This window comes from Colius striatus, chromosome Z (genome assembly GCF_028858725.1).
Source record: "Colius striatus isolate bColStr4 chromosome Z, bColStr4.1.hap1, whole genome shotgun sequence".
NCBI lineage: Eukaryota > Metazoa > Chordata > Aves > Coliiformes > Coliidae > Colius > Colius striatus.
This window is the reverse complement of record NC_084790.1, coordinates 74,638,048-74,659,773: the sequence shown is the minus strand read 5'-3', so window position 1 is coordinate 74,659,773 and position 21,726 is coordinate 74,638,048. Positions and strand designations below refer to the sequence as shown.

The window sequence follows — 21,726 nt, the reverse complement described above, 5'->3', positions numbered from 1 at the left end:
GAACTCCCAGAGACTTCAAGTGAAAGCAGTACTTACCTAAAGGCCACAAAACCATGAAAAAGGACAATTAGACTTGTGGCCATCATTAGGTTAATACATTATAGCAAGGCCTAAATATTTCTATTCACTTTCACAAATGTCTGTCTAGAAACAGGGCTATTGTTATTCATAGCTCTGTAACCACAGTGATACCTGGGTTCAAGGGCTATGTGTCTCACTCTACCCTGCACAGAATGTGATATTTTCCTGTATTACAATCTTCAATTGTCAGGTAGCTAGGGAGTAAATCTGAGATTTTCAAAAGAGCATGAAGAACCAAGGTGCCCAAAACCTACTGAATTTTAAAGGAATCTAAATGTCAGCCTCTGACCAGTTCTTTTGAAAACTGACAGGTTTGCTTCAAAGCATCTGGTCTGGTCTCCCTCGAGTTTGTTCTGCCATTTTCTTCAATAGCAAAACAGATATATTATTTGGTTAGTGTTCTCCTAATGCCTGAGGCACAGAGCTATGCAGATACTCTGGGTCTCAGGCTTCTGTCCCAGACAACCTCACCATGATGAAGGACTTGCACTTGGGAAAAAGTTTGTAGTAAATGAGATGACAGGGTACTCTTGTGAACATGGGCTTACACTCTACCAGGAGATGGTGGATTAAATAATAGCTCTAAAACTGAACAGCTATCCATTAAGGTGGTAGATGCTTTGCTCTCATGGTAACAAGAAAAGTTGCTTTCAACGTGTTTGGAAAGTTAACATCCTAGCTTGGTGGGGTTTTCAGGCTACAGTAAGACATTCGTAGCACAAGAAAGCTGGCCAGGACAGGGTATTGCTGAGGCATCCTTTAGAGGTTCTACATGAACATTTCTTCTTTTGAAAAAGCCAATGTTTCAATTCAGTCTGCACACTATAATCAGTTATTGTAAAACTATGCTTTTAAATTTATGAAGTGAGCAACAAATAATTTACAGAAACGTTGCCAGTTCACCTTGATTCCTAATGACAGAAAAGTAAGTGAGGGATTTGGCCCACAGCTCACATCTGTGTCTGCTGCTCTGTCAGCTGCTTTCACTCTGCCATCTTGAGTAAGTGGTGCTGCTGTTTCAAGTGGGTTTTGGAAAAGAGATGGGAGAAAGAACAAGTGAAACATTCATCTTAAAAACCAAAAAGTTTTTGCAAGCTTGTTTCTAGCCCCTATACATGTCTAAGAAGTACTAGCTGCTGGTACACGGCAAACTACGTTACAAACTTTGGACTTTTTGCAGAGACATATTTGTAGCAGTAAATTAGGACTGATAACCTTAAGGGATGTGTTTTCCCCGTTTGGATCACGGATTTCCATTTATGTTGGATAGTTCAGAAGAAGACAGAGGGAACAAAAAACCTGTGGAGAGAAGCCCTATCCAAAGCAACTAGATAAAAAAAAAACTAGTGCCGAGCAGCTTGGTTATTGTTTTCTTGGTTTTGAGGCGACCTTCTTCTAGATTTAGTGTAATTTTGCTGTTTGAGGCCTCGCTGATCCCAGTATCTTTCTTTGTTACGAATTCGGGGCTGGCTACATGTGAAGCAGCACTGAGTCTGTATCGATGGCAGCAAGCACTTGCCAATGCCTTTCAGTCTCTGGCAGAAGTGAATCGACAGCTGGTCTTTGCTGCAGGGTAGCCCTGTGGTGAAGAAGAGGAGAAGAATTAGCTATATTTTGCTGACAAATTATCTATATTTCTAGAATTTTAAACTGCTTTGTGCCAGACAGTCGTGTCTGTTAAGGCTGTTATTTATGATGGCTTGCTCTTCCTTCATATGACGGGTCAGCATGATCCTCCTGAAATTTTAGGACTTAAGTGAACAGGCTCTATTAAACTTCATGTGACCTTCTGTCTTGGAAAATACAGCACTCTTTCATTACTGTTTAGTAGACATAGCCAATCCATGTTTTTCACTTTAATGTTTCTCCTTTTAAGAACTGCTAGAGAAAGTCCAGGAACAACGCTTTGGGAGTCAGGTATCTTCCTAGTCAGCAGAGCCAAGCAGAGCAGGCATGCGCAACTACCTGTTCAGCCTGACTGTACTTCAAGTTCTGTAGCACCAGTAGCTGGTAGGTCTGTGCTAGCTTTAACACACTGAGATGTGTCAGATTTAGTTAAGTATTACAAAATAAGAGTCCTCAGATGTGAGAAGAGGTGGCTAGGAAGCAGAGTCAAGGTTTGCAAAAGCAGGAAGGTGGTGGATTGGCCGAATGCAAGGCCGTTGCTCAGAAAGCCCCTCAACACTAGATCTAGGGAAACTCCATGAAAATACTATAAAGGTAGTTTAAAACAAACAAATGCAGGCTGTAAACCTCTGGAACTAGCTGCCACAGGACAGGGTGAAAGCAGACAATGTAACAGGCTAAAAAAAAAAGCAACATATTAATGGAAAACATTCCATAGACTTAAACGAAAAGGCACTGAAAGGGGTGACTTTAATAGTGCTAATATGTCAGCTGAGAATGTGGGAGGGATATCATGGAACTCAAATACAGGAAAGGACTAAACTCCTGTATTCTCCCTAAGTAGCATCTTCTAATGTCATTTCTGGAGACACTGCCTTTGAAAAGCAGAAGGAGTGACACATCAGTCTCAAACCTATCCCAGATCTGCACTTGCTACGAGGGAAAAATGCTTTTGAAGGCTCATCCAGAAAGACTCTGGGCTTTTTCTTCTTACCTGGGCATACTTGCTGGACACTTGCAGTACATAGAATACTAAAATGGCAGCCTTCTGTAAGGCTCCTCCCTCCTCGCTTCTTTACTGGGCTATTAACTGTCTACACATTTGGGCTCCTGTACTCTTGAAGGAACGAGGTACAGGACACTCTCAGTCACAAAAGGACTTCTCTCCACCTCTTAATTTTGGAGACAGTATTACTCTGTGGGAGACTGAATTCATAGTGCTGAGACTGTATCTGGGTTCACTACCAGTCAGATTTTTCCTACAAAACGTGTCTGTCTCAATTTGCTTGCTTATACTCCCAGTCCAGAATCTGCAATTCCCATAGGAGCATCTGTTGTAAGAAACAGCATCTGTTTGGACTCACAGCATTTCCTCCCACAGCCCTCAAAGCTGCCTGTGAGTTAGCTGGCACGGACAATAGAAGCGGACCTGTTCATTTAGCTGTGGCATCCTAAATCAGGCACATCTGCTCAGAGAACTGCGTTCCCCATCATGGCAGCACAAGGCCGGTGGGGCTGAAGAACACGACAACAATGATTCTGCCAACAGCACAGCTGAACAGTGGCGGGTCGGGCTGACCTACAATTACTGAATCTGCAGCATTCACAGTAGGCTGATAAATTCGCTCTGCTCACAGTGTTTTTTCAGAATCTCAGCACAAATGGAGAGCTTTGTGGAAACCGGCTGACGCACGTTGTCATACCTGTACTTTTCCGGCACTCTTGCAGATTACATTTCTGATACTCTGTGGGCTTGGGTTTATCCTTACACATACCATCATCTTCCGTTTCGTTCATTTCTGTGTTCATGCACGTCACAGTTCTTTGCTGAATGCCTCCTCCACAGGAAGCGGTGCACTGAAAGAGCGATTTTAAAGTATGTAAAAGTTTTTAATGTGGAAGTGGTATAATATGCCAATATTTGAGCTGTAATGTGGCAGGAAACTAAAAATGCCATATGATCCAGAACCGATGACACTCATGTACTTTGTGAAGCGAACTCTCTAGACACCTCCATGGTGCATTGTGGCCAGATTTGGCAGAGAGGTATCTCATGTAAACACAGCACCTTGGAATGTATAACCAGGGTGATGGGACTACTTTCTACAGAGGATGATCTGAAAACCCAATCCTACGAAGCAAGAGAGTGGTAAATCAGGTTAGTCCTGCACACTGACGTTTTTTGTTTCCTGTGTTTTCTCACCATCTAGGTTAAACATGAATAATCAATTGCAACACTAAGTCCAGAAATGACCAACCTGAAGATTAAAAAAAAAAACCCAGTGAGACGTTTTGTTCTTTTTGATATTTAAACTGTGGTTGCCCTTTCTCTATGACCATGGAACAACTGCCAGACGCCTGTTCTGGCTGCACACAGATGGCCATTAGAAATAATACTTTCAAAACTCGTTCCTGTACTATTTCACAAATACACTTAATTCTTACGACATCCCATTGTGTCTGAGAATTCCAGTTAATTTTGAATTCTTCTTCTCTGCAGATAAATAGCGGCCAGCGAGATAAATTCTTCAGCAGAATGAGAATGCCAGCTAACAAAGTGCAAGAGATGAAGGCAGGACTGGTATCTCTTTCCTTTTTTTGCAAATTATCCCCTCTCTAAGTATTTCTCTATGTATGAGACAATATTACTGGTGTGATTTACATTAGAAGACTTTAGGTACTCTTGTGGCAACTTTAGACTAATGTTTAATATAGTTTTTAAAAATAAAGTAAAATAAATGGGATTAATAAATCTGTAAAACAGTTGCTATACATTTTGGTACTCAGCTGCTTATTTTATGCATGTCCCAACATCTGCACTTCCATTTTTAAGTGCTAAGAGTTACACTAACTCTACAGTTCTTCATACTTATATCTCATCTAATGGCTATGTGTCAAAACCAACTCATTAAATTTTCTCTGTTAAATGACTCTTCATTATTTCCCTATTTGTGGTTCCTGGCATTTGGTGTTCTTTCAATGTTCTCTTCTGCTGGTGCATTTGTACTGTATGAATACATTTACTAAGGAAACTGAAGGGCAAGGTTTATTAGACATACCAGTTTCTTTATAACTAAATGGATCACAGAGAGCGGAAAGTTCTCAAAAGATCCACCTCATATTTGTCAATTACATTTCCAGATGCCAAAATAGAAGACTATTAACCAAAATTCACGATTTCTATTTGTGTGGGGAAGTCCAATATTCAAAAAACCTGCTTTAAGGGCCACCCTGACCTCACCCTGCAACAGGCTCAAGCAGTGGAAAATGTCAGAGGATTAATGAAAGAATGTCAATGTTATATCCTTTCTTATTAGAAAAGGGAAAAAAAATAAACCTCAGCCCTCCAACAACATCTTATGCAACAACAAGAAGTGAAAGCTACTGTGCCTATCACCCGAAGGAACTGAGATGGGCTGGCTCTGAAATGTTAAGATTTCCAACAGATTTCCCACTGCAGCTCCAGCTGTGGGTAAGACACTATACCGCCACAGGCATGCAGGTTCACAGACAAGTGGATAAAATGATCACATATGGCCAACTCACAACAAAAAAAGAATTGAATCCTACCGAGCCCCACGCCTGGTTAATCCACTGTGTACAAGGCTGCCTGTTACACGGTGCAATGGCATCAGGTCTTTTTGTCCAGTCACAGTGGCCTTCCTCAGGGCAGTAGACGTGTCGCTTCTGCTGGCCACCACCACATGTTCTTGAACACTAACAAAAGAGGTGCACAAACCCATGAGGAGAGAGATGGGAATGGATGAGAACTCAGAAAGAGATGTTCTTCACTTAGAAATGTGGAGCCACAGGTAACAAGGAGCATGTCAGTGTCTCATGTGATTTAAAACGACGCAGAGGCTAGACTGCATGTCAAGTCTTGCAGCCCAGATTTGAAGGAAACCTCCGCACTGAGGCATTTATTTCATCATAAGCTTGGAAACAGACAAGGAAGAAGGCATTATTGATCTGAAATACTTGTAAGAAAGCTCCTACCAACAAGTATGCTCTTGACATACAAGGAATATAGGACAGCATTGAAGTGGCAACATAGAACAGGCAATGCTCCATGGGCAAAAGTAACTTTTTTAACAAGAGGTTACATGTCTGCAAGGTTAATCTGTAATATTTACTGAAGATAATGTTCATGAGATGCAACATCTCATTTTAATGAGGTGGCTGGAGACACTAAAATTCACCCAATCCATACAATAAACTAACTACTTCGCAATAAGTGTCACACAAAGACAGTGACCTGTGTTATTTTTAAAACATTCCTTTGTCCACATTCTAATATTACTTACCAATTGATATTTTTCTATTATTCACTAGGTCTGCAGTAGACCCTGCTTGAAATGCACAAAGGATTTCATACTCTGACATGAAATAAAGGACCAGATATTATCTGAGTAATGTATTATTCCAGTCCTACAAGGAATCGCACCCCTATGGACAGAGGATCTAAGCTGATATCGGAGAAATGGACCTTTTCAGTCCAGTTCTTTCCCATATCCTTAGCACAAGTGCAATGGCCAAGTTTGGACAAGGATGAAACAAGTGCGGTCATTTGGCTACTCTTCATTTTTTTCAACCCCTGCTGACCGCTCTGACAGGAAACTCACACCCTGGTCTCCTTATTGCAGGTGTGATTTGTCAGGGGCCTGTAAGGATGTGGTGTGATCACCTCCCTTAAATCCAAATGCATTACGTTCACGGGCACTTTCTCCAAAGCTGCTTTTAATGGGAGTAAACACTAAAACGTAATCTGACCACATGCTTTAGCTGACATAAATATGTGCCTGTCTGCCTGTACGTTTGTTCTTGCAGATCTATATGACTAAGTGACCCAAAAGTCAGATTTATCTTCAGTCTGACCTCAGTCTCTGGCCCCATAAAATTCCAGCCAAAAAATTTAAAGGAAAATTCTAAATTAATCATAATGAAAAGGCAACATTAAAATGACAGCAAAAGGGATCAGTCTGAATGAACCATTTTCTGATCCGGTAGGATGGCTAAAACAAATCTCCTGGGCCATCTGCTTCCCTCTTTCAGTGTATGGTAATTTACAGCTCTAGCTGTGTATCACATGCAATCCCTGAGAACGATTCTGGGAAGTCTACCAATGTCTGTGACAATTTCTGCAGAAACTATACACATGGTCTGCAGAGCCTCGGAGTGGTATTGCGTGTCTTCCTCTGGGTGAAAGTTTACCTAAGACCATGGGATCTAACAGTCACTGTTAACTGACAGCTCATTCCCAAACCTTCTTTTAAGGAACAATACCTCATTCCATGGGTCCACGTGCCACTGTAAGCAAGGCTCCGTGTTACAACTGGTGTTGAGTTGTGGTTTATATCCGAGTAATTGGCAATGAAAAGGCCTGAGGAGTCGCTTTTCACGAACATCAATGCAGTGAACATCTCGGACCTTGAAACCGCCGCTGCAATTAGCGGAGCACTGTACACAAAGCAGAAAGGGAGACATCTTCAAACGGTGCTCTGCTGAGCAGCTGTCCCTTTCCCAGTCACACAGGAGGACAGCCTCACCTTTTATCAACTTGACTCACAGAGGGAATTTTCAGTTTACCACAACAACAATCTGTTGTTAGGCATAAAATCTGTGGTTTTCACCACAGTAAATCAGAACACATCATACGAATATTTCCCTTTCTTCAGTGGAACCTCTGTTAATAACATAATTGTGTAATTCATTAGGAAATCTTGCCAACTATTTCCCCAAAATGTCATGATGCAATAAATACAGCAAACAAATCGAGTATGCAGGGAAATTGTCGGCTCTCTAGCCACTTCTGAGGGAAGAAAGAGACACTGATGAATAAGTTGATTTCTCATTCAACGATGGGAGAAGTCAGTGTCCATGGCAGCAGATTGCTCTGGCACTGCTCAGGCAATGCCCTTTGTCTTAGCACAAAGACTTCAGCTGCTGCTGATACCACTGGGAGATGCTGGACTCATCCCACAGGAGCAGTTTTTACTTCCTCACTCCTCTGTGGCACCAGCTGGATCCATACCCTACAAGCAGCCTGGGTGTGACAGGAGAGAAGAGACATCCTGAGTCTCACTCACAGCCTGTGAAATTGTTCCTCGGCTTGGAGCACTGGCGAGCTACATGAGCTCTTCCAGTCTCTTATTTCTCCACAATGCTTGCTCCAAGGCCTGATACACCAAGTTGTGTCCCCACCTACCAAAGCCTAAGACCTCTTCTGCTGCTGAGGAAGAACTGAACTTGCTGCCTTGAGGATACAGAAAAATACACATTTAATTATTTTGGCTTCACCCAGAATTCAAGCCAGTTCTACCACAACTCAGATAAGTTTTCATCTTTACTGTCATGATGCAACATAACAACTTATGTTGTTCTCCTTTGCATAAATAAGCATTCTTCAGTTGAACAAGGAAACTGAATACAACACTTTTCCAGATACCTGAAGGATAGATGGGAGAGGAGACCATGTTCTTGTTCACAGAAGCTTCTGTCCCTCCAGATAAGAACAACGGACTGTGTAAGAAACTGTGTACACACAGCCCCCAAATGCATGTAAATTATATTTAGTATTAAACTTAAGACTGCAAGATCTAGTCTGAAGCACATTTTTTGAATTACAGGAACAATTAGATAACAGAAAAAGAGCAAAGAAAGCTTTACTATATTAGCAGGGGAATATAGCCATCTTACTGTGATAAGGTGACATAAAAATGTTTTGAAGCAAGTAATAAGTGTAATGGTTTAACTCCAGCCAATATCTAAGCACCACACAGCTGTTTGCTCACTACTCTTGCTCTCAGTGGGATGGGGGAAGAGAATAAAGGCAAAAAAACCCAACAAGCCATGGGCTGAGATTAGAATAGTTTACTCACTGAGAGAGCTGGCAGAAGTGCTCACCAAGCCACTTTCTATCATTTATCAGCACTCCTGGCTCACTCAGCAGGTCCTAGCAGACTGGAGATCGGCAAATGTGACACCCATCTACAAGAAGGGACGGAAAGAGGATCTAGGAACTACAGGCCTGTCAGCCTGACCTCAGTGCTGGGGAACATGATGGAGTAGACTATCTCAAGTGCCATGATAGGGCACATATGCGATCACAAGGTGAATGGACCCAGTCAGTATGGGTTTGGGAAAGGTAGGTCCTACTTGACTAACCTGATCTCCTTCTGCAACAAGGTGGATGAGGGAAAGGCTGTGGGTATTGTCAACCTGAACTTTAGTAAAGTCTTTGACACTATTTCAACCCTTGTCATTCTAGGATTCCATGATTTCCCACAGCATCCTCCTGCCTGCCCACGGCTTGCATAGACCTACTCTGCAATGGGTGAAAAACTGGCTAGATGTCCAGGCCCAGAGAGTGGTGGGGAATGGAGTTAAATCCAATTGGCATCTACCCACCAGTGGTGTTCCCCAGGGCTCTGTGTTGGGACCAGGTCTGTTTAACATCTTTACTATGATCTGGATGAGAGGATTGAGTGCATTCTCAGTAACTCTGCTGATGACACCAACTTGGGCAGCAGTGTGGACCTGCTTAAGGGCAGCAAGACTCTACAGAGGGATCTGGACTGTCTGGAGCAATGGGCTGAGCCCAACTGTATGAGGCCCAACAAGGCCAAGTGCTGTGTCCTGCACTTGTGCCACAACCATGCCAGGCAACACTGGGTAGATAGAGTGGCTGAAAAGCTGTCTAGTGGAAAACAACCCAGAAGTGCTAATTGAGAGCAGGTGAACATGAGCCACCAGTGTGCCCAGGTGGCCAAGGAGATTCTAGTTTGCACCAGAAATAGTGTGGCCAGCAGGACCAGGGCAGTGACTGTTCCCTTGCTGCTGAGGCTGCACCTTGAGTGCTGTGTTCAGTGTTGGGCCCCTCACTAAAGAGGGAAATGAGGTGCTGGAGTGTGTACAGAGACAGACAATGAAGCTGGTGAAAAAGATTTGCAATTGCCACTTGCAAAACCAAACAAACCTGGACATTTTTATATATGAAATCGTAAATACAAGTTTGTATAGTTTGATTGCTGAAGAACAAAGGTGGCTAACACAACACAAATCTGCTAAGAAAAGCTCTTTTTCTCAGACTGACACTTAAAAATATTTGTTTCCTATAATATTTTATTATTAAATCTGATTCCTAGGTACCTTCTGTCACAAAACTGCCAAGCAACTTGTTGCAGGATCAATAATATTTATGAAGAAAAAGTGGAGGTGAAATACTCCCTACTGCAACCTGGACTGCAGAATGTCTGTATATCATTTAAAATGAATTTCAAAGGCTTAAATGTGGTTATTTAATGCCTTGGCCTCTCCTGGGCTTTCTAAACAGGCATGTATTTCACGTAGAAATGTCAGAGAGCTCAATAATATAACACTGATTTTGTAACTGCAACATTTTCTTTGTATGAGTCTGCCCTCTAGTCCAATGGCAAGAACACTGTCCTAAAAAAGTGCACATATTCAGAAAGTTTGAGAGATCTATCTTGTTCTTTATTAAACCAACATTATTTCAAATAGGATTTTGTAGTTTTTCTCTTTTGAGTCTTGAAAAATAACCTGCTGTTTGAAGCCCCAATTTTAGACAGCATAAAGACAAAATGTAATAAGCTCCAAGAAGTCACTGAAGTCTTTCCAGGTACTCGTCACACATCCTACAATACCAGAAAATAACTCAAATGCAATTCCTTGGGTTCCACTTACCACCTTGGACACTATTCTGTCTCTTGACCAGGTCTGCGTACATAACTAGGACCAAAGGAGACCCTAGCCATCACAAGCATTCTCCCCCGCACATTTTTCTTTAGTTTTTGTAATGTAACACTTGAAGAGTTTACATTGACAGGAAACAGACAGTCTCACATAAGAGATAATACGTGGTGGCAAGGGTGAATAGGAAGATGACAGCTCTCTCAAATTCCCACTTGCTTCTAAAATTAGGATATGCCTCTGGAGGCAGAGATCAAAAAGATGCTAAATGCAAATATATACAGCTTTGCCCTAGGATCTCCACAGAATGTAGATAATCCTGCTTTAACTCCATAGACAACAGTTAATGAGCGTGACATCACACAGGAAGAAGAGAATTCACAGCAGATGCGTTTCCATAAATAACTTAGTCAGGAAATTAGTAAATTAGTGCTGAATGGTCAACTGGGAATCATGTATGCATTTACTGAGTAAATAATTATTTCTAAAATGAAGCATGTAGAAGTAAGTCCCGACTCTTTGTAGCTAGCAAGCTTACTGTTCACCCACAGCTCTGGATGAAGTTACCTTGCTCCAATTTCCTGTTTTCCAGATAGCACAAGGGCGCAGATAACATTTTCTTGCAGGATCAGGCTTTCTCATGTGCTGACAGTGAGACGTGTTCTTGCTGCTGCACTCCACGTGTCTCCAGAAAGCCCCCATTCCACAGGTGGTAGAGCACTGGACAAAAGGGACAGAAAAACCCAGGAGCAAACTCAGTGTTAGTAAGTTCTTCTGGAAGTAATCCAGGAACCAAAATATAATTGGACACGTTGTAGATGACCTAAGTCATTTGAAATCATAGAATCATAGAATCGTAGAATGGTATGGTTTGGAATGGACCTCTACAGATCATCTAGTGCAACCCCCTTGCAGAAGCAGGTTCACCTAGATATTTCACACAGGAACGTGTCCAGGTAGGTCTTGAAGACCTTCAAGGAAGGAGACTCCATACCCTCCCTGGCAGCCTGGCCAGGGCTCCCTCACTTCAACAGCATAGAAGTTCTTTCTTATATTTAAATAGAACTTCTTGTATTCCAGCTTCATCCCATTACCCCTTGTGTTGTTGCTAGGTACAACAGAAAAAAAGGATGTCCCAACCTCCTGACATCCCCCATTTAGATATTTGTAAATGTTAATAAGATTCTCCCTCAGTCTCCTCTTCTCCAGGCTGAACAGCCCCAGTTTCTGCAGCCTTTCCTCATAAGGAAGATGCTTCAGTCCCCTGATCATCTTGGTGGCCCTGTGCTGGACTCTCTCCAGAAGTTGTGTGTCCTTCTTGAGCTGGGGAGCCCAGAAGTGGACACAGGACTCCAGACGAAGCCTCACCAGGGCAGAATAGAGGGTGAGCAGAACCTCCCTTGATCTGCTGCCCACTCTCTTCTTGATGCATCCCAGGATGCCATTGGCCTTCTTGGCCACGAGGGCACATTGCTGGCTCATGTTCAATTTATTATCAACCAGGACTCCCAGGTCTCTCTCTGCAGAGCTGCTCTCCAGCAGGTCAAACCGCAGCCTGTGCTGGTGCATGGGGTTGTTCAAAAGAAGATTTAACTGAAGTCTTATTTAAGGTTCCAAAGAAGAGCTTTTTGTTGCTGGTATGACAACCAGACAAAATGCTTTAAGTTTACCACTGCTACAACCCAGTTCCAAGATACAATCACCGAAGCTTCAAAAAACTGTGCAGAACTCCCTGATCTAATGTCTCCCTATGGAGATGTGCTGGACAAATTATGAATCCCAGATATATCGGTTTAACTTTGGACTAATATCCTTATCTTTGCTTTGTATATTCAAACTGTTTTTATCAGACACAATGCTGCTCTGAGTTCAGAGGTATTTGCTTAATGGTGGATACACACTAAGTTAGAAAACACACATAATTTAGAGAGAAATGCTATGTAAGTGAAGTTTAGAACATAACAGCAGTCAATTTTTTTGTGTGACAGGTACTTCATTTGAATGGATGTTACTCATTTCAGATAATCATGACAAACTGACAAGACTTGTTTCCTCAGCAGTGGTTCAGACAGCTGTTTACACTCTCCACTTCTTATGAGATAAAAATAACTTACCTCACTCCAGTTGCCTACTATCCAGTGGGCATCAGCAAACAAATTGTTGGATGTTATTAGGTGGCTATTTGGTGTGATGTTCTTCAAAACACCCTCAGATGTTGCAGTTTGGTTCCTGAGAGCATGTTCGACAGCCGGTGACTGTGTGCTGGGGGTTATTTCTCTTCTGTTGTCAGTCTGGTCTCTTGGTACATGACCAAACACTGTGGGCGTTACCGTAACCAAAGCTTGTGGGGTAGCTGCTTCTGCAACAGGCACATCAACTTGCAGACTGATATAGTTTGCTGTTGTTGGAAATGCCAGTCCTTTTGCTGCTCTGCTAACAGGAACGAGTGCAGAAGGTTCTCGATGGGATGCTGGGAGGGGCTGAGAAGTCACACTCTCATTTTGAAGGACAGAAGAGCTACTATCTAAGGTTGTGCTCCTGGTGCTGATCTCAGGATGGAGTTCTGCACTGTAAAGGAGATCAATTGGTTTCTCACTGCCTCCAACTGATCCATCAATGTCATTAGATTCTTCAGTTAAATAATCATAGCTGGAAGTTATTTCTGGACTATTGGTAAAAGAGGAGACAGGAGTGTCCTCACTTCTTTGCACCTCACTCTCAACAGTAGAAACTGTCTGACTTTCAGAAATATTTTCCACACGCTGTATCATTTTAGTACTTGAGCTATTATGGAAAGGCCATGAAGTAGTATTTTGATGTGAACTATTTTCAGTAGAAACAATTGGATGATTGTAAATATCAAAATTATTTTGCAATGTTTTGTTATTTGTTGCTCCTTTTTCTGACACACTACCCAAACCAGAGGATGTGGGCAAACAGGGAGTGACACTTTCAGACTCGGGTATTTTTGTTGTTGTATGGGACTTTGGGCTTGGCATAGGTATTCTTCGAGGAGGAGTCCATTTGGGATTAGTATTTGTTTTTCTGATTATGATCTTTCCTCTTCTGGGTGCCAACGGGGGTATCAGAAATCTTCCAGCAGAAGGACATTGCTGGAGACCACACAAGGCCTTAGAATTTGGTCTCTTGGAAGCATCACATGGCTCATCATTGTTTTTGGCACAAGTGACATTACGAGTCCTTAGTCCACCACCACAAGTAACTGTGCACTGCAAAAGAAACAGAATCAATATATCTCCCTTTTTCATTCTGCAGCCCATATCACAGAATCTTAAGGGTTAATAAATAAATAATTTTTTTTAAAAAAGGAAAATAAAATCAAAAATTAAATAAATAAAACCTATCGAATGGCATCTGTTTATAACAAAGAGGCACCATTATAAATAATCAACAACAAAGCTTTTCCTGAGGAACAAGGCCTTCATCCTAGTGACGTTCTGCTGTCATAGAGACCCTTCTGAGTTTTGGGAACAATAAATGTCACCTTGGGGAAACAGCAGTGAAAAAACACTACATGATAAAGACAAAATAGAAAAGTAATATTACAGAACTTTATTTATTCAGTGAATCACTGTGTAGCCAAACACCTTTTCCACCAGGGTTATAAAAACCAGATTAAAATCCTGCAACCAAAAATGTATCTCACTGTCTCATTGCTGCCTACTCACACAGCCACGCAGGTCGCGCAGCTCAGAGAGTCTTCCTGACTTTATGAAATACATTTTGCTTTCAGTTTTTGTGCAACAACTACATGCGAGCATGATTGCTAGCATGATTGCTAGCATGTCCTAAATTACACACTACTGAAAATAATTACCTATCTGGCTTCTATTTAAACGGATGTGCTGTTTCATATGAAACATACATGCATTTCATATAAAGGGTGCTGGAAGCTAAGAAGATTAAGTTTTTCTGTGATATTTTTCATCCTCAGCCCCACAGGCACAGCCACACCTTCAGCAACTGTCTCTCCCCTGAGGACTTTATGAAATTCCAACACACTTCTGTGGTGTGAGGTACTAAAGCTGGATGACTGTCTGGGTAGGAATGGAGATGTTATATACAATCTACTTGAAAAAGTTCCTATGATGTGATTGAGTCTAGACAGTTGCTCAACACGAAGTGATGAACATTCCTATTGCCAGCACTTTAAAACTCCTGGAATATCTAACCCTTTTGAGAGCTAGTCTAGGTCACAACACAGTAGAAGCATCAGTGATCTTGCGTTACCGGGTCTCTCTCTGCTGTTGCTATCTGTAAAATACCATCAGCTCTGCAGCAACAGGAGCAGAGAGGAAAGCAGAGCTACCTCAGAGTAGGTAAGCTCATTAGCTATTCTGCCTGTCCTCCTGCACTTCCAGTTGTATAGCATACTTAAAGCAGGCAGAGTTATGCAAGTTCTCATCAGCTGCAATTTGAATCTGTTACTGTGGAAGACAGCAACTATTAACTCTATGTCATTGCTTACACAGAAATAGAACATATTTATTGTGTCACACTTTGCCAGTCAGATAATTTAGACTAGCAACTGTGTGAGTCAAAAGCAATACTCATTCTCATTAACTTTTTGGAGTAATGGCTGCCTCCCAGAATTAGCTTTGAAAATCTCTGCTTTAGATTATGGCCATGTACTAAAAAGATATTTCCAAACGACTACAGCACTTTATCCTCATTATCTGCCTAAATAGGTACATCCCGTTTATAAGATGAAGAATGATTTTAAGTCGAGAGCAAAAGGTTTTACCTGTGTAAAATCTCTCCCTTTCATTCACTAATAAAGAACATTCTGCAGTTACAAGTCTCCTGACAATCCTGTAACTTGCAAATACAATCCAACAATAAATGAGCACTGTTTGTATTCTGTACAGCATGCCATTTCTTTGTAATTGTATTGATAGCCATGTAATCAGTCTATTTTTTCACAGCAGTTAAAACATGGTGATGATGGTTTGTGAGTAGCACAAACTGAACTCATTAGCTATTCTGTCTGCTATTACTCATTAGCTAATACTGTCACAAAATTCTACCAGCTCATTACCTGAATCTGCTCTCAAAGACAAGAAGTTTGGTAAAAAAGAAGGAGTTAGGAGAGAAGGAGAGTTTTCAAAACAGAAAGAATTAACACTGGAGTAGAGTAGAATATTTTCAATTGGAAAGGACCTACAACAACCACCTAGTCCACCTGTCAGACCACTTCAGGCCTGACCAGAAGTTAAAAGAGGGCATTCCCCAAATGCCCCTTAAAAACTGGCAGGCTTGGGGCATCGGCCACCTCTCTAGGAAGCCTGTTCCAGTGGCTGACGCTCCTCTAGGTAAAGAAATGCTTCCCAATGCCAGTCTAAACCTCCCCTGGCACAGCTTTGATCCCATCACTGGCTACCAGGGAGAAGAGCTCAGCACCTCCTCAGGAAGCTGTAAAGGACAATGATGTCTCCCCTCAGCCTCCTTTTCTCCAAACCAGCCCAGCCCAAAGTCCTCAGCCACTATCACAGGACATACCTTCTAGCTCCTTCTCCTACTCTGGGGGCATTCAAGGCCCTTCACGTCCTTCTTCAGCTGTGGGGCCCAGAACTGCAGAGAGCACTCCAGGGGAGGCCGCACCAACGCTGAATGCCGTGGGAGAAGCCCCCCTCCCCCTCTTTTGGGTGCTGGCTCTGCTGTGTGCGCTGCACCCAGGCTGTGGGTTGCCTCTTGGCTGCCAGGCACACTGCTGCCTGCTGCTGAGCCTGCTGCTGACCAGGACCCCCACATCCCTTTCTGCAGGGCTGTTCTCCAGACACTCCCAAATTACAATGGTCCCCAGCATTACTCCATTTCTTGTTAAATTCAATCCCATACATGACTGCCCAGTGCTCCAGTCTATCTAGATTTCTCTGCAAGGCCTCTTTTCCCTCAAGAGAGTCCAGTCCTCCTATAACTCATAGCAAACTTGCTATGGTGCATTAAACTCTTGTATCCAGATCACTGGCCTTGGAAATTTTGAAAACTTATTTAGAACTTATTAAGTTATTAAACTTAATTTTTATAGCCAACTGAAATGGAAAGTATTTGTTGTGCATGTGTTTTCAGTGTAGCTGACAATCATGACAACTAAATTGACTCAAAACCTATTTCACTCCAGAAGAAATATCTTAGTGCATTTTTAGTTTTCATGGAGAAGTAGATTGGTCTGCCTCTTAGGGACCCTGAATTCTCCTTGCCTTGAAAGGAAAGTTAAGGTGTGAAACACCTGTAGATAACAGCATCCTAATAGAAAGAAAGCTAACAGGCTTCAGGTCTTTTCACAGACTAAACCCTATGACAAAGCACATCAATAGACTGCTCCCTATAAACACTAAAGAGTATTGTGGAATATGTTGTTTAAACAATTTTAGTATACTGCAGCCACCTTTTTGATGACCTCATAATCTGCAGTTCATCAGCTGTCAGTAAAATAATTGCACAATACTTAAAATAACTTTTGAAAGATATATAGGTATTCTAGTGGTGAATACCAGAGGTAAAAACTTGTGTGCCATGGCAAAAAGAGCAGAGTTATGAATGCAAGAGATATGAATGTAAACAACATAAAAATGCTTCTTTTTAGGCCTACAGATATGACTCAGGGCCCTTGTCTCATCAGGTCCACAGCAGTAATGAGTACTGTACTGACTTTATTGCGTGCAAGCACGCTCTGTTCTACAGCCTCAAAAGCTTAGCAAGCCAGACTTCTAGAAACAGTTAACACACAACACCTGATGAGGTCTTTAGAAAGTGTATCAGCTTTTTTTCTTCAGCACACAGGACTTGTGAAGACACATTAACAACTAAAAAAGGGAAAAAGGCAGGTTATTTGTCCTCTCCACTGTCTGTAATACGGCATTTTGAAAAAAAAAAGGTTCAGTAGTAGAGCTGACATGAAATTACCTCAGTCCAGTTGCTTACTGTCCAGTCAGATGGGCACAAGACATCTCTGTTGCATGACAGATGGGTCTTTGGTTTAAGCAGGTGCTGGCACTCTGTGACAGCCAACGCCTGCTCATCAGATCCCACTGTCTGGATGCAAAGTACAGTTCTCTTCTTCTGGCCTGTTGGACCGCAAGTGGTGGAACATTTCTGCCACTCTCCTGCCCACCATCTGAAAACCAGGAGGGAAGAAACATCAGAAAGCAATCGTCATAAGAACATTAAGGAAAAGGTCAGAGACTACATCTAAAAGCAGATCAGTAATTTAAATTCTGGGTTCAGATATGTATTTCTCATGTGAAGTCCAGATCACTCAAGCTTTCCCATCTGTCCTGTGATCTAGTACCAGCCAGTTATGGAATGATGCTGATTCCCAGACAGCAGTAGGCATCAAGTGTTATGATTCCACAATGAATAGATATCTAGTAAGATGGTCTTTCAAATCCAAACTCCTTGCAAGTTCAGTAATCTATTTATTCTATCCTATTGTTTGTCTGCTTATTGCTACATCAGTACAGAAAGAGATGTACACAAAGGAGAATCTGCAATGATGGCACAGAGCTGGAGCTGAACCCCTCATGAAACCAGTCTTCACAAGCGCTCAAACTGGCCTTCTGTTACCTCCAGAAGAGGAAGCCACAAGAAGGCACACAACCCCAACAACTAAAAACATAACCCTGAAAACCAGGCTAGTCAGAGCTATGCTGTGTGCACCCACATGGGCTCAGTGCACTGCAGTGCTGCACCTCTAGGCCTAGTCTCTGAGTCTGTACTAGGCTGGACTTTTCTGTACTTTGTTCATCCACAAACCAAAACCAAACCACTTATGTGCCTCCCTCCTGATTAAAGATGGCCTTCCGTAGCATGCTATTCTACCCAACGAAAGAAATGTTTCCTCTAGTACAGGATTTTTCCAGTGAGAAACATCTTACTGGAAAGAGCTGCTCCCTTTGCTTTGGTATACCATAGTTTTTTCAAAACCTGCCTGGGCGCATTCCTGTGTGATCTCATCTAGGTGGACCTGCTTGATCAGGGGGATTGGACTACATGATCTCTAAAGGTCCCTTCTAAACTCTACCACTCTATGATTCTGTCATAGATTTATAAAACACCTTTTTAGACAGAAAAACGGAACAAAAATTGTTTTTATCTTACTACCAACACTATTCTACCATTCTTCTTTTCCTTTAAAGGCCAATGAATTTAGAGCAAAAATAGGTTTTGTAACAGTTTTTGCTCCTTGTTTTGTCTCATTGATGGCTTCTTCAGTTTGCTGACAATCCTCCTCCCTTTTCCGCTGTAGTTTCCATGTTCTATCTCTGTTTCTTTATTGATTTGTTCTTCAGATACAAATGAGCTGTCACTGATGTGGAAGGCACTGTTACCTACTCCTAATAATTAAAAACAAATGCCAAAAAAGACTCAGACCAGTCAAGCTATGCACACAGCTCATTTGTGAAACCATCTGGTCTTCTCTGGGGTATTTCCACCTACCTTCTTTTTCTTTAGTTATATATACACACAGCATTTCCTTTTAAATTACCCTAGAAGCCTTTTTGGGCACGGTCTGTTTTGCTACATGCTCTAGAAAATATCCCATTGTGACCACAACCCTGGGCATTGCTGTAATAGCAATGTTTCTCTCGTTCCTGCCTTTGAACAGACCGTTTAGTCTACCCTGCCTGCAGAAGCAAGTCCACCTAGATCAGGTCACACAGGGTCAGGTCCAGGAAGGCTTTGAAAACCTCAAGAAAAGGAGACTCCACAGTCCCTCTGTGCAGTCTGTTCCACTGCTCACTCACCCTCTCAGTAAAATAGTTTTTTCTTCTATTTAAGTGGAACTTTTTGTGTTCCAGTTTCATCCCATTACCCCTTGTCCTCTTGCTAGCTACAACAGAAAAAGGGATGTCCCAACCTCCTGACACACACCGTTTAGATATTTGTAAACATTAATGAGATCTCCCCTCAGTCTCCTCTTCTTTACACTAAACAGCCCCAGTTCCCGCAGCCTTTCCTTGTATGAAAGATGTTTCAGTCCCCTGATCATCTTGGTGGACCTGCGCTGGACTCTCTCCAGCACTTCCCTGTCCCTCTTGAGCTGAGGAGCCCAGAACTGGACACAGGACTCCAGATGAGGCCTCACCAGGGCAGAGGAGAGGGAGAGAAGAACCTTCCTTGACCTGCTTGCCACACTCTTGATCCATCCCAGGCTGCCATTGGCCTTCTTGGCCACGAGGACACATTGCTGGCTCATGGTTAGTTTATTGTCTACCAGAACTCCCAGGTCTCTCTCTGCAGAGCTGCTCTTTCTGCCTGAGTTGTCCCAGCAGATCTTTGCTCATCTATGGAGGCCTCCCGCCTCCTTTTCTTGCTTTCCTACATGTGGGGACACACTGATCCTGGGCTTGAGGGAGGGACACTTGAAGATTGACCAGCTCTCTCAGGTACTTCTACCATCTAGGAGCCTATCCCATGAGATCCTTTCAAGCACATTTCTGAAGTGGCCAAAGTCAGCTTGTCTGATGTCCAGGGTCAGAATCCTGCTTGGTGCCCTGCCTCTTCCACACAGGATCTTGATAAAAACTGAAAAATACATTATCACAACCGGAATGAAGCTTTTTTGGGGCTGTTGTAATCTCTTGCATCTTCTTTCTAATTTTATTGTCTCTAGTAAAACTACTGACACTTTGGCACAAATGCAACTCAGAAGTACATTAATTGTCCTATTAATTTTAATGGAACTACATCACATATCTCAAGCTAAAGACATGTTAAGCTGACACGGCCTCCCTCAATGTTTTCAAATGGCTGAGTGTTGTTCATCAGTTTGTAGGTTTAAATACCGAACTCCTAGCAATAAACTATCAGAGCTTCGTACAGAACCTATCTTGATCCGCAGTAATGGTACATGATTAATTATTGCACACAAAGCATTTTTAAAAAGTCATGGAAGAAGGTAGAGTGATCCAGAGTTAGGAAATCTCAGAATTAAGATTATATCCTATTGCACCTTTGTGATCAATCTTAGATTACATTAAGTGATATAAGTTTTTCTATAGAGTCCTTCCTCATTCAGTGCAGGTAACAGATGGTGAGAAAAGTAGTTAATTGCCCGGCACTTTGTTTACTGCACAAACACAAAAACTTGCTCTGACAGAAAGTTTATTCTTATCAGTAACTGGAGTTTTCGATGGTTCATTTTCTATATTTGCACTCTAGACCACATGCACATGCCTAAAACACTCAAGCGTGACAAGCTTAACACAGAAGCACAGGCACCCCCATCTATTCACAGTCTCCACTGAGGACTCCTGAACTGTGGCATCCCAGCTGAACAGGAATAAAGGCAAATCAAGGATGACAGAATATCTACCATCCACTTGTCTGGTCTAGTACAGGATGCTCCACACCCTCCCTGGGCAGCCTGTGCCAGGGCTTCCTCACCTGAACAGTGAAATAGTTTTTCCTTATGTTTCAGTGGAACTTTTTTTGTTCCAGCTTTCATCTATTAGAAAATTAGGTCCATAGGACCCCTAGTCCTACCACTAGACATTAAAGATACTATTGGCCTTCTTGGCCACAAGGGCACATTGCTGGCTCATGTTCAGTTTATTATCAACCAGCATTCCCAGGTCTCTCTCTGCAGAGATGCTCTCCAGCAGATCAAACCCCAGCCTGTCGTGGTGCATGGGGTTGTTCCTTCCCAGGTACAGGACTCTGCACTTGTCCTTGCTGAACCTCAGGAGGTTCCTCTCTGCCCAACTCTCAAGCCAGCTGAGATCCCGCTGAATGGCAGCACAGCCTCTGGGGAATCAGCCAGTCCTCCTAGTTTGGTGTCATCAGGGAACTTGCTGAGGGTACACTCTGTCCCCTCATCCAGGCTGTTGATGAAGATGTTGAACAAGACTGGCCCCCTGTGGAACTCCATTGGCCACAGGCCTCCAACTGGACTCTGATCAGCACCCTCTGGGCTCTGTCATTCAGCCAGCTCTCAATCTACCTCACTGTCCACTCATGCAACCCACACTGCCTGAGCTTTTTGATGAGGATGTTAAGAGAGACAGTGTCAAAAGCCTTGCTGAAGTCAAGGTAGATGACATCTGCTGCTCTTCCTTAATCTAGCCAGCTGGTTATGCACTCATAGAAGGATATCAGGTTGGTCAAACAAGATTTCCCCTTGGTGAATCTGTGTTGAGTACCCCTGATGACCGTCTTATCCTTAGTGTGTTTAGAGATGACATTCAGGATGAGCTGTTCTGTCACCTTTCCAGATATAGATAATCTTATTATGTGGTTGAGTCTGCTAAGCAGTTTGAAGGCAGGACAATATAGTAGGAACAGATA

At 42.5% G+C, this 21,726-nt stretch overlaps 1 protein-coding gene across 1 annotated transcript in view; it reads right to left on the bottom strand.

Annotated features, from left to right (window-relative positions):
• Positions 1–282: 282 nt before the first annotated feature.
• The window catches only part of ADAMTS12 (ADAM metallopeptidase with thrombospondin type 1 motif 12), a 163,625-nt gene continuing 142,181 nt past the window's right edge, over positions 283–21,726 (bottom strand). Inside the window, exons 18-24 of the mRNA XM_062017960.1 lie at positions 17,344–17,554; positions 12,531–13,646; positions 10,984–11,136; positions 6,991–7,164; positions 5,278–5,424; positions 3,411–3,564; positions 283–1,660 (exon numbers count right to left, since the gene is read on the bottom strand). Of these exons, the coding sequence (XP_061873944.1) occupies positions 1,425–1,660; positions 3,411–3,564; positions 5,278–5,424; positions 6,991–7,164; positions 10,984–11,136; positions 12,531–13,646; positions 17,344–17,554 (2,191 nt within the window). The 3' untranslated portion in view covers positions 283–1,424. The remainder of the gene's footprint in view (positions 1,661–3,410; positions 3,565–5,277; positions 5,425–6,990; positions 7,165–10,983; positions 11,137–12,530; positions 13,647–17,343; positions 17,555–21,726) is intronic.